Raw genomic sequence first — 14431 nt, forward strand, 5'->3', positions numbered from 1 at the left:
AATAATAAACACAGTTGATGACTGTTGTGATGCAAGTGTATGGGATGTATGCTGCAGAGTGCCAAACGTATGGCTTTCAGCAGTCTGAGCACCCAGTGTGCTACACCGGAGTTGAAGCAGTGCCCAAGAGCACATCTATCTTCCTGAAGAGGTGTTGGTAATCACAAGCCAGGACTGCATCATTAATATAGTGCACAGCACATTGTGAGAATTTGCTGGCACACTCAGTGCATTTCATTATGTAATTAGTGAACTGGGTTTTCAAATTGCTATGAAGTGTGGCTATATGCTGAGGCAAGGCATCCCTGCATCTGCAGTGGTAATGACTGCACTTTTTTTCATATGCTGCCATTGGCAGTGATGCAGTGGTATGTAGAGAACATACCAGTGCATATGCATGGTCCTCTACCTTCACCAAGCTGTGAGCAGTCTCAGAGTTATGTAGACGGCAGTAACCAGGCTGTACTCCCTGTTTGTGTACATGTATATAAAATATGCATACTCATGGGTTCATGGGTTCATCTAAAATTGGGAACACAATCCTAGTCATTGAAACATTACAATGTGCTCTTTGTATAGCACTAACACATCAGGTCAAGGACCAGCTGTGCTTGTCCTGGGCTTCATCCACCAGACAAACAGATAAGTCTGCTGACATCTTGTACTGATGGATGCTGCCATCCATCTGCCTAGTGGAGTATGGTAGGATGCTTTGCATAGATTGTATTGAGTTAAGTGACTTGCTCAGTCACACAGGAGACAAATGATGGCTGAAAGAACCAAACCCTACCAGTGATTGAAAACAAAAGTGTAGCAAAAGAGAAAGGGATATGGAAGTGCAAATTTGGTAAAAGTTTTTAACGGAGTCAAGAACAGATGCTGCTGTTAAAATGGGATAATTACTAGAACATCCAAAATGCTGCATGACAACTACAAAAATCATTCAGCTGATGTTAGACTGGGAAGACAGAAAAGGCAGGAGGGCAGTTATGTAACAAAGTCCAGAAGCTTTAGCATTTTTGCTTGGAAGTACATGGACAAGTATTGTTATACCTTAAGCAGACTTAAGAGAATTTGTCCTCGTATAGATAAAGCAAATGGTGGTGTGATGAGACAGAGAGAGGTAATTGGAAGCATTTTTTTGGGGAGGGGGGGGTTGATGTAATGAGCTGGTAGATTTTAAAAATTCCCTAGAGTGTACTTTGTCAAAAAAGTTGGGAGGAACAAATGATTTTAAATATGAAAATGATTCCTTTCAGCTGGAATAGAATCTAAATTGCCCAGACATGATGAAGTCTGACTAAGTTTAATGCAAATGCAACTAGCTGCCAAAAAAAAACAACTGAAGATAGAACCCAACTGTAACTAAAGTACTGAATATTTTAAAGGAGATAAAAGAACTGGAAGTGGGGTATTTAGAAAAGGGAAAGGGCAAACTACATAGAAATAAATAGCATTGATGGGAACAATATTTCACAGGAGTGAGGTTTAAGGGTAGAAAGGAACTGAGGAATTTATGCAATATTGAAGTAAAAAGAAAACATATGTATAATGCATGAAAAATGTTTGTTGTGGTTTGTTTTCTATTATTCTATGTGTAGCTATACTGAATGTAAGAATTTAACAAAAGTTGAAGAAAATAAAAAAGAGAGAGAGATCCCTTGAGTCCAGCATCTCTCCTTTATGGGCCACTTAACTGCCACTCAAAACTAACTGCCACTCAAAACTAACTTGCATAATTTTATCTGCAGCACTGTCTAAGGAGTGTCAGTTTAGCAAACACACTGTAATATTGTGAGGTATGTCAATGAATACAGCCGCCATGAACAGCAAAAGCTGTTGTATATGCATTTTTTTCTCTACAGCCATACATTATATGACGTAGGCACAAAGCTTTTGCAGCACATTGCACTAAGGACAGGACCATGTTTTTGCAAGTGTGCCGCACCAGCAGTTCACAAGGACCAGAACATGTCACCAGCATGGTACTGGGACCTGTACATATTCCGCCACAAAATGTTTTACATGTAATGTGAGATGGTGACATTATTTGCCTTTGAAGCTTTGCCAAGCAGTGGAATTATGGGTCAAAAATAGCAAGCACATGCTCTCACCACAGGTCAGCTGTCTAGGATTTTAGCTACAGTACCTGTAGTGGTCTTAGATGTTTGAGACAACTTCTTAACATTTCTAGGACTCCAGTTGTGAAAAAAGGTCAACATGTTACAGGTACTCATCTTCCACAACTAAATGTGATGTAGTTAACATACTACTGGAAATGTCATGCTTTCTAGAATCTAAGCAGCAGCTGGGTATGCTTTAACTGACACCACAGTTATCACCAAGACGGTGACCAGTGCTTAGGAAAATGACTGGACTGAAAGAGGAAGGAGATGCAGGCACTGAAGTTGAAATGAACAGAGGAGGCAGGACTGTACAGCTGAAAGGTGTGTATCTTAATAATATTGTTTGCTTCAAGTTGAACAGTAGTACTGAGCTGCCAGCTTGTAGCACATTTATTTTCTTATTATCTGCAGTTACACAATGTGCAGAATTGGAAGGGACAATGCTAGACTTATTTAATAATATGTACTGATCGAAGTAATTCAGCTGGGAATTACCATTTTCCGTAATGATCTAGGCAGTTTTATCTCCAGAAAACATACAGAAACTTAGTCTTAAGAGTAATAATAAGAAAACACAGTTTTAACTGCTGACATCAATACAGCAATTAGGCAACAAAAAAGAAACGTTCTGGAGATATTAGAAATGTTAGGGAAGAGATACTTGTTGACTGAAGCACTGACCATCTATGCTTGAATAATTTTAATACCATCTCCAAGTTATATTCATTACTTAGTGACAGAGCTCATCAGTCCTCTATTGCCCTAATATAAACCGTATCATGACCATATATATATATATATATATATATATATATATATATATATAAATGTGTGTGTGCATGTGTATTTGTGAGTGTACCTGAAACTATCTAAACATATGATCGACAGCAAACTATCTAAAAATAAAAAGATCTAAACTAAAATATATCTAAACTGATAAACACTGACAAAATTGGAGTTATACCAAGGAAAAGGTAAATGGCCTTTCTCCACTGTTGTGCGACAACTGAGCTGGTTTATATAATTAGCAGGGGTGTGGGGGTGCAGGGGGGCTTGTCCCCTTAACAAAACATTGAGGAAAATATAAAACAAAATGACCAACGGAATAACACACTAGCTGAAGATAAAAACTTGTTTTATTACAAAATAAAATAGATGAGCGCTCTCACTTTTTCTTCATCGGACTACTTATCTATTTTATTTGTTTGGTAATAAAGCAAGTTTTTATCTTCAGCTAGTGTGTTATTCAGTTGGTCGTTTTGTTTTACATTTGGATTTTGCTTTTCCAGTGGCATATTTATCCCAGTCTGTGCACATTTCTTCAGTTTCTACTCACTGAGGAAAATATGACTTCACTTTGTCATATTTTTTAATGGTTTTCTATGTGGTTAGATGTCACATTTCTCAATGTTTGTGTTGGCGGCCAAGCTACCCGCACCCCCTGCTAATTATATATACCAACTCTGAGGTCACACAACATGAGGAAAAGGCATGAACCCTTTCTAAAGATAACTTCAATTTTATCAGTCTTTTGTGTTTAGATATTAGTCTTTTGTGTTTAGATATTTTTCAGTTTAGATACTTTTACTATCAATTATATGTTGTCTAGAACATTTCAGGTACACCCATATCTTATATATTACACACACGCACACACACACACTATACATACGTGTATATATGGATCTACTTTTCTTCATCAAAATTACACTTGTTCGAAAAAGAAAAGTAGATGCCCACTTCAACAAAACTGCACATTCGCTGAAGTATAGTCCCCAGATCAGCTAACTAAAATAAAAACATCTTTTGCAGGGGGCAAACCCCCACCCCACCTACTTTAATATTCTCACTCCCAGATCGCACTACAGTGGGGAAAAGGGAATATTCCTTTATCCCCACTGTACCACGATCTCAGCACTAGTTCGCTTAGTTGTACATCAACACTAAACATTGATGTACAACTAAGGTTACATGCAGACTGCATGTTTTTATTTCTTCCTTTTTTCACACGAAAGTGCATTTTCGACAAAATGCACATCCATAAAAGTGCACTCACGAATTTACGTTTGGTTGAAGCGTAAATTCGATGTACTAAATGCAACCCGTACATATATATATATATATATACATATATATATATATATATATATATATATATATATATATATATATACACACACACACACACAAAATGTGTCTTTGAACTTGCTTTACACCCCCACCTCTCAGCTACAATAAACATTTTCTGCCTTACCAATTATCTTCCCTCACCTCAACTTTTTGGAATTTCTCAGCACTAATCACATGATCTATTACCTATATGACAAACCCACTAATACACCTCTTCAAATGCTTAGCACGTAACATTTACTAAAGTACAACTATCTTTTATACTGTAATAACTGAATCTTCTTTCATATGAATGTAGTTTAATTAGCAAATGTATGTCCAATTGTTAATATATATTACTTAATGTCAGCGTATGTACAATACTGAATGTATGTATAAAAATATTTATAATTTGTTGGACCTTTTCTCCCCAACCTTTCACAGAAAAGCAGTTTTTAAGTAAAGCTAACCATACAAACCCATTGAACAAAAGCAAAATAAATAAAAGTAGGTTACTGATGAGCTTAATGGTCAAATCGATCACTGGAAGGTGCAGCCATATCATCCAGTATTAGTGGGAGCTTGTGTCTTCCATTTAGTACATTATCTTCTTGTATTCCAGGTGTAAATTTGATAAATCACTCATCAAGTCATCCACGCTGGTTATAAAGGTTACCAGGGAGGTACTCTGCTTGAAATTTAAGGGAAGCCCTTTCAGAAGTGGATGATATACTGGGTTAAGAACCAACTGCACCTCTCTAAAGTGGTGGGTGTTGGCTTTACCACCACTTCTAGTAAGCTAAAGATGTTTACAGAGTGCAAAGCCTTTCTCAGCACGGAAGTCTAAACAATGATCACCCCATACTTGCCTGTATGAGACTGAGTACAGGGATAGGCATTTTGGTCTGGCAAAACAGATAAGGGTATTCTGACCCAGGATCTTTTTGGTATGAACATGTTGAGGTCTCTCGAATTGTTTTACATGCTTAGTAAGTTATATAATGAAGTAGGCATTACATTCAAGGATGAACTTTTCAATGGAAATAAAATGTGACTATAGCTTCTGCGGACCTTAAAGGGATACCCCAAAGGATAAGCTGTGCAAAACAGAAGGATTTTCCAACTATGTCAGAGCTGCAGTAGTCAAAAAGGAGTTTGTTGATCAACATAAGTATGAAGTCTGGGATGACTGAATCAATGTTCTTATGCATGCTTTTTTCTTCCATATCTGCTAACCATCAAGGCCTCCTTTCATAGGTCTATTGCCCATTCATTCTCAGAGGCAAGAGGTCCTACCTACACACAAATGAGACTCAACTGGAGGGAGCTATCATTCAGACAGTCACGGAGGAGTCTGTGCCTCTACTGATGCTCATTCATCTATTCTGCTGCTGTGGGATGGTGTCATTCTCCCAATTCTTGTGTCAGCCCTCTCCTCATAACAGAGCCATCTGATTTTTTTTTAAGAAGGACTTTGATTGTCTCCAGGCCACAGAACTATTCAGAGCCAGTACTCCTTGCAGCCAACTATCACGGATAACATTGGCTATGGAGGCATTTTTTTCCTCTTTAGTCTCTATCCCAAAATAATAGCTGGCATCAGCACCCACATTACACCAGATACCTCCTACGACACATGCACACCCCCAAGGACCAATATAACCAGCCTGAAAGTGCTAAGCCCACATCTTCTCCTCAATAGCCTTTGTCAGTCATGCATGGGTTTTGCATGAAACTGCCGATCCTTCCCCTCAGAATGGGTGAGCTCTATGCGGCTTAGCTCCCATCCTCCCAACCCAGCTCTTTCACTGCCCGAGCCACTACCTGAACTTATGTTACCTGGGGTGCAGTCTATGCTTTATCCCCCTATGCCACAGAGGCAGGGTATGACTGAATCAAACTTAAATAAACTGATATGGTCTGGAATGGTGATGATGGATTTGCCAAAACCACACTGTATTTCTTAGTGTTGAGGGTGAGGGCAAACACACAATTAACACAACAGATATTAGTTTTGTTCAGCCCCTACTAAAGTACTTGAGTACCAGAATAGGATTTTGTAACAATCCTCAGTTTACAATCATCATCAAACATGGTATGTCATGGTGATATCAGCTTTCATATTAAATCAGTATATGCTAAAAAGAAGGGGACCTAGAACAGAACTCTGTGGGACGCTGTCATGCTTAAAGAGTTTTTTTTAATTCACAGTTTACAATGAATGCATGCCCCCAAAGAATATTTATAAAACAGTGCATTTGAAAACAAGAAAAAAAGGTTGCTGCACAATAGGGTATATATCTTATATAAATATTAGCTCACAGGACAGGAAATGCATGTTTTGTGGTACAATTCTTTCCAGAAGATGGTCGCAAAAAGACCTCATGTAGGCCAGTTACACATCCAAGTTATCAAAGTCTTTACTGAGCATCCTGATACAAATTACAAATGCTATGGGTGCTGCCTCTACAGAATGGCTAGACCCCCAGATGATAAAATGCTATTAATATGATGAAAGTAGACAGAAGCACCAGAGTACCTGCCAAACCCCAGGGAAGGCTGAACCTCCACCTTAGCTGATGCCTACCAGCCATCATGTTCTTCATCAGTGCAACCCCTCTACACATAAGTAGGAGTCAGTCAGTGGAACCCATCACCAAAGCAACCATCGGGTGTTTTCTGACTTCTTTTATATGCTCAACTTAGTAATCTCCTAAGTAAGTGTGCAATGTACATCAACACGAAGGTGTCCCTCACTTCTACAAATGATGTAAGCCAGAAGAACAAGCCATGACCACTACCAGGAAACATTGTAGGCAGTTTAATCAGCCTCCAGAAAAATCATGCCTTGAGTAAATACCACCAAAGTGCACACCCCCCCCCCCCAACAGAGATGGGAGCTGGCCATTTCCTTTCATTTCTCTATTGTGCCATCAATCTCCTCCTTTGCTGGGCCACTAACTAAAAGCTTTGACTGTGACCCAGGTGGCAGAGTTATCAGTCTACACCAGTGAAAAAGGGGCTTAAATCTTTGAAATGGGCCCATAGAAGACTGCACCCCTGTTAAATGACTGGAAATATAATATGTGAAAAGGTGCCCCTTCAATAAAATTGGAAATGGTGCACTTGAAAGAGGAGAAAATGGAAACATGGTTCTAGGAAGAGGCTTATGGATGGGTGTCTATCCAATGAACATGAACAGACTGTATCTGAGCCCAGTGCCATGGTGCAAAGACAGAGCGAGACAGAGAAAAGGAGAAAGAGAGAGAAGAGGCCCTGAATATGACCAAAGATCAAGTAGCAACTCAATGCTGTAGGAGATGGGTGGTGGAGAGTGAAGAGAAAGACAGTCCTGCCCTCTATAATACAGCATTTATCAAAGAAGAGGTGCATGTCAAGTACGGTTTAGGCAATTCTGTCAGTACTAAGCTGCATTAATGTGTGCAGAAACATAAATGCTGACAAGAGGAAGGTATCACTGACCCTGGTGTATGCAAGCACACACATTAACTACTGAGGGAAAAATTAGGACCAGAGTAGAAATCCCACACATGGATGCCTGGATAATGGCCTCCTGCAATCATAGGTTCATAGGAGTTTACTAGGCTAATGGCCCTAGGGCCTTTACAAGCCTATCCATGTAAAAACCAGAGTACTCTTTTTGAATATAGCTAGATGGTCATAGTTAGCAGAGCGATTTTGTGATCAGCACCGAGTGCCCCTGTCCAAAAGGGAAATGGGTGCCACCCCCCAGGGTGAATTTATGGTCACCCATCCAGTTGCCAAGGTAGCGCTCTCACTCCAGTGAGGATCCAATGGGTCAGTCAGTTGCAGGATGGCTAATAATTTACCAGTAGCAGGGAGAACAAATATATATATAGTATAGTATACAACAGTGGCTATAAAAGTGCATCTCTTACCTGGAAAATGGAATGTCTCTTTGTGTTAACACAGATTCCTAACCTGATGTCTTGCACAGATCTTTTCTACAGATATTCCATTTTAATATGGTTTATATTGCACAATTGATATGAACTTGATATCAGTGATAAATGTATGGCATCTGCCAAACCTGTCTACCTCCTAGTAAATGTATGGACTTTTGTCTTACCAATTAAAAAGATCACCCAAAAAGATATATAAAAACAAAATAAAAAAAGTCTGAAGCAATATTAATTCAAACCATGTTAAAGCCTAAGAACTGCTTTGAAAGAAGTATATTTTGGAACTGCTTTTAAGTTACTTTAGTTTTGGCATTTGCCTCATATCATCCTGGTAACCTTCTTTACTGATCCACAGATGTAGGGTCACCACCTGTGCCTCTTCCTGCATAACAGTCCTGATTTAGTAAGCCATGCCCTGGGGAGAGGAGACATACACAATTACTGCAAATGCAATGATACTTTAATAAAAAGAAAATCTGGACATTTCTCTAAACTGCATAAACCCATGATGGTATATATGAACCACCTTATTTATTTACTTATTCATGCTTGTTAAATCGGGTAGGTGTACTAGTCTAGGGACCCTTTTCTGCCACAGCCCAAACCATTTGGCAGTGCCAAATTAACAATCATTTAAACTGTACACAGACACATTCAAATATTTAATTATAGATTCATGACAAGTGTGTACATTATTTGGCCAATGAATAATATTAACAAGAACATGTGCTGCTATCACCGCATGTACTGCTCAGTCCAACTCTTCTGTTTCTTTGCTGTATATGCCATATCTTGTATGTAGTTACACTTGCACTCTTCTGTCAAATGAGCAACAAAAAATTTTGCCTAAATGTACAGTGAACTCTAAAGCTTTTTACATCCCATGGGAATAAGTTCCATATTGCCATTCTGCTAGAACAACCTTTACAAAGAAATCTTTATTCAGGGTTTTGTTAAAGGCTGCTATCATCATCATACTACAAGATCTTAAGCTTAGTGTGCACCTTTGTAGCAAGTGAAGGATGGTGATCACAGAACAGTAGGTTAAAAGTTAATAAGTTAAGGTGAAGAGTGCCTCTGGCTGAGACTATCATCCAGTTTTCTTTCTGGGGAGTTATTTATTTGATATTTGTTAACCGGGAAAGGGGAGAAATGCTCCACAATAGTACATATTAATTTTACAAGAACAAACAATTTGTACAAAACACACAGCAATAAAAAACAGAATAAGCATTGAAAACACTTGGCTCCTAAACAATAATGCTGTTCATTAACAATGTACGGAATTTGTTAAAAATAGATAAAAACAAGAAACCATATTTATAAATATCAAGAAGGAAAAAACGGTAGAGATAAGGAATACAGAATTTGAAAAGGTTTGGAGAGAAGGTTGTACAGTGGTAGAGATATAGAGTATAGTAGTGTGACGCCCGCACCCTGGCCCAGCAATCAAGGAGCCTCAATCCTCACCACTAACACCAGAGAGGGCGTCTCATATAAGAGGCAAGGATAACAAATACACACAGTAAAGGACAATTTCCCTTAGGTCCACACAGAGATTACAGTCAGTCTGGGGCTGGTTGCTCCCTTGCTCCCCAGGTCCCCAATAAGACTCCCCACTGGCACAGTTATAGGGTCAGGATCTCAGCCTAGCTGGCAAGCTAAACACCAGTACCCTCCCTGTCCAAACAGTGCTTCGTGTCCCTGCCCAAGTAGCTGACACACTTTGAGATAAGTATTTATACAACTTCACAGACACTCCTGGAAAGGCTGAGACAGATTCTCCAGCTGTGCCCCTTTACCCAGACTATACAGTAGTAATCACTGCCACCACCAGCTAATAATTATCAGCTACCCAAAGGCCCTCAAAAGGTTGCTCAATTATTACTGTGCAATATTATTATCCAATAGTAGTGCAACATAAGCAATCTTAAGGTTTTGGAAGGGCTTATTACAGGATCACTTATAAGCATGCAATGTACTCTAGAGCTTATTTCTACATAAACCAGCCACAGGTAAAAGGCTTTTTAAATATTTAATAATAAATACTTAAAACATAAGAGAATACTACTACACCACAGGGGTACTCAAGAGTTCAGAGATCACACAGAAACTTAAAATAATTCTGTAGTACAGTTTTGACATAACAGAAAAACAGAGTCTAATCTTTATAGTCCTAGCTATTTCTACAAGAAAACATACTTCTAAAGTAACTTCCTTACATAGAGCAAGGCAGTGCTGAGTTAGTCAAACAAAAATGCTTAATAATCTTTGGTTCTCACTGTTTAAATTGAAACTGTAGTTCTGATAACACATTACATCATTTGTTTACACTTTCCTTGTTCTCAGGCCACAAAAACTACATTTACATTATTTTACACTTAGAGCAATAAAGGACATTCCACATGTAAATTCTGGTCATTAACTTTAGCCTTAAAACAATAGGCAGGATGCTTACTCCAGACTCATCGACTCCAAATTCTAACTTCAAAGGACATACAAAACAATTTTAATTTCAAAGAACATTTGAAATGCTTGGCTTAGTTTTCTTTACAGCAGATGGCAATGTTGCTACAGTCTTGAAGTTCACATTTTACAGTGTTTTCTTTCATTTAAGAACACAAGCCTGAATTTTACATTTATATTTACAAATGCCAGAATTATGTATCAAATTCTATTTGACTAGGCTGGCAACCTTCACCCTTCTCTACCAGTCTTCACAAGTAGCAATAAAATGAGAAAAAATATAAGAACCAGAGAGGAGTTATAGCAGCCAAAACTAAAACAATTTAGAGGAAGAAAGAAGAGAAGTAATGAGGCTGTAGTTAGAAAGGTATGGGAGACAGATTTAAGAAAGTTAGAAGAAAATTCAAGCAGTAATTTTACAGTGATATGTCCAATTGTTAAATAGATATTCTTTAAGAGCATTTTAAATTCATGTGTGCATGTTATTTTTATGATGGTCAAGGGAAGCTTATTCCACAATAGGGCAGGAGTGTATAGATTTAGGCCAATTGAACTTTTAGATTTGATGTTTGCAGATGAAATTGTGATCTGTAGTGAGAGTACGGAACAGGTGAAGGAGACCCTGGAGAGGTGGAGATATGCTCTAGAGAGAAGAGGAATGAAAGTCAGCAGGACTAAGACAGAATATATGTGTGTGTGAATGAGAGGGAGGATAGAGGAATGGTGAGGATGCAGAGAGTAGAGGTGGCGAAGGTGGATGAGTTTAAGTACTTGGGATCAACAGTTCAGAGTAATGGTGAGTGTGGAAGAGAGGTGAAGAAGAGAGTACAGGCAGGATGGAGTGGGTGGAGAAGAGTGTCAGGAGTGATTTGTGACAGATGAGTACCAGTAAGAGTGAAAGGGAAGGTCTACAAGAGGGTAGTGAGACTAGCTATGTTATATGGGCTGGAGACAGTGACACTGACAACAAGGCAGAGGAGTCAGAGCTTGACGTGGCAGAGTTGAAAATGTTAAGATTTGCACTGGGTGTGATGAGGATGGACAGGATTAGGAATAAGTATATTAGAGGGTCAGCCCAGGTTGGAAGGTTTGGAGACAAAGCCAGAGATGCAAGATTATGTTGGTTTGGACATGTGCTGAGGAGGGATGCAGAGTATATTGGGAAAAAGATGCTAAGGATGAAGCTGACAGGTAACAGGAAAAGAGGAAGGCCTAAGATAAGGTTTATGGATGTGGTGAGAGAGGACATGCAGGTGGTTGGTGTGACAGAGCAAGATGCAGAGGACAGGAAGAAATGGAAACAGTTGATATGCTGTGGCGACCCCTAATGGGAGCAGCTGAAAGAAGAAGAAGAAGATAACCAGTTCTTTTTCCTTCTGTCATGACAGGATGATATAGGCGATTTATGTTAAATGTCTGTATAATGCTTTTCATTTTCTTTCATTGTATACTGTTTTTTTTGTCATTGTTATTAACATTTAGAGAGTAACCATTCATCCTGGTTTGCATAGCTGAAATTAGAGCATACTAAATTCAGGTTATTACTGTCAGTGGAAACCCTACTTACAAAGACACATGTTTGGAGTGCTTCTCGGGCCTCTGCTGAAAATTGGCTTGGTTCCAAGTTGGATTTTCCCAGTAAACAAAATGTTAAATAAAATAAATAAACAAAAATAAAATACTTTGTGTAGCTGCTTCCTCGCATAGCTTTCAACTGTCTAATATGCAACTCTTAGCAAGTTATTTAAGTGCTAATTGTAAGAAAGGTCCATGTGGATCACTGCTCTATTTTGATCTGTGAGTGAGTGAGTGAGTGAGTGAGTGAGTGAGTGAGTGAGTGTGTGTGTGTGTGTGTATATGGGTCTACATTATATGTCCGAAGATTTCTAACTTCGAACATCATATGAACAAAGTTAGAAATCAAAAAATAAATAAATAAAAAAAATAAAACGCAAATCCAAAATTAACGGTCATAGCCAGATGGGCAAGCCCCCCTACACCCCACACTCTTTAAATATACCAACTCCGAGATCACACTACAGTCTGGTAAAAGAAATCTTTACCGCACTGTAGTGTGATCTCGGAGATGGTATACTTAAAGACCGGGGGTATGGGCTTTAACCCATTACACTCATTTTTTATTATTTTTTTTTTTAAATGTTCTGCATTTTCTAACTTCAACTATATGGTGTCGATCATATGGTGTTAGAAATCTTCGGACATATAATATAGACTCATATATATAAAATAATGAGCAATGATGGCACAGTGGCACAGCCGGTAGTGTTGTCATCTCACTGCAAGAGATTCCCTGGTTCAATTCTCAGCCAGGGTGCCTTCTGTATAGAGTCTGCAAGTTCTCCTTGTGTTTGCATGGGGTTTCTCTGGGTGCTCTGGTTTCCTACCATATCCCAAAGCCATACATGAGGTAAACTGTAAATTGCCCATAGGTTTTAGTATGTGTGTGTGTGGCATGAAAGAAGAGCTTGCCACCCGGTGGCAAGAACATTGGCTCTAGATGACTGTCACTGAAGTGACACCCTGACCCCATGTGCAAAAAAAAAAAGGGGGGTTGTGGGTAAATATAAATGAAATAGCCAAAAGACCCAAGACTGATCTTTGGGTACTCCAGCTTAGAACTTACAATTTCCTGATGAATATTGCCGTGTTTAACTATGTGTGTATATATATATATATATATATATATATATATATATATATATATATATATATATATATATATATATATATATATATATATATATATATATATACACACACACACACAATAAAAAGAAGTTACTGCCACTGGCTGAAAGATCTAAAGTGAACTATGAAATCTGATATTACAGTAGGAAGTGGCCCATTCCATCTGGGTATCTGAAAAGGTGGCAGTTTAAAATGTAGATCATCATGAGTGACTTTAGCTCTTTTCTTGTTTTATTAAGTATCCAGGCAGCATTAACTTACTCAACAAAAACACTTACACCAAATTTGTACTCAAACTCTCTACAACATTCAAGTGAATGACTGTAATATTTGAGAAAATAAAAGCAACAACACTTTGGCAGCATTATTCAAATACACATCTCAGCTCACACTCAAACTGATAATAATAAATCAATAAACAAGTGAAAGTGTATCATCGTAACAAAACAGTTATCAAAACAAGTTTTCACTGAGCAGTGACTCTACTGCAACTTTAAATTACAACCAATGTACGCTGAAAGAAATGCGGCAACTCAGCCTTCTGTCTATAGATAAATGCAGTGAATTAGTAAATAACTGTAGTGTTCAAAAACAGGGACTTAGTTCTAGGAAACCAGTAAACTTGCACCTATTAAAACCTGCGTACAAGCTCACAGAAAACCAGTCGATGTGGAAAACATTAATCTTTCAACATGTAAATATATTTAAACTATTGCATCCCCGACAAAGCAAACGGTATCCAAAAATGTTCCTATCATACAAGCAAACTTTACTGACTACTCACCACTGAATAGAAGACATCTTTACTGTCACGTGGTTATCATATGATGTGCCAATTTAACGTAACTTACGTAGGAAGTGAAATTCTTATTTGTGATAACTTTAACTCAGATTATATTCTGAAATTTATGTCTGTATTGTTTTCGCCTTGCGAATCAGAAAACCATGTAATTGTAACCGTGTCTTTCTTACATAACGTTTGAATTAAGATCGAATGTTTCCAATTTGCTTGAGGAAATGTCTGTTTGTTAATTTAAAGAGATTTGCCTAAAGAAAAATTAAGTTATTGTTTATGTT

The 14431-nt window shown here is 38.2% G+C and overlaps 1 protein-coding gene across 1 annotated transcript in view; it reads right to left on the reverse strand.

Annotated features, from left to right (window-relative positions):
- VPS35L (VPS35 endosomal protein sorting factor like) overlaps positions 1–14206 on the reverse strand; it is a gene marked incomplete in the record, with an annotated part of 3288436 nt that extends 3274230 nt beyond the window's left edge. The window contains 1 exon segment of the mRNA XM_044089753.1: positions 14139–14206. Within this exon segment, the coding sequence (XP_043945688.1) occupies positions 14139–14155 (17 nt within the window).
- Positions 14207–14431: the final 225 nt, after the last annotated feature.

Source organism: Protopterus annectens, chromosome 12.part0, assembly GCF_019279795.1.
Source record: "Protopterus annectens isolate FY-2018-M chromosome 12.part0, PAN1.0, whole genome shotgun sequence".
NCBI lineage: Eukaryota > Metazoa > Chordata > Ceratodontiformes > Protopteridae > Protopterus > Protopterus annectens.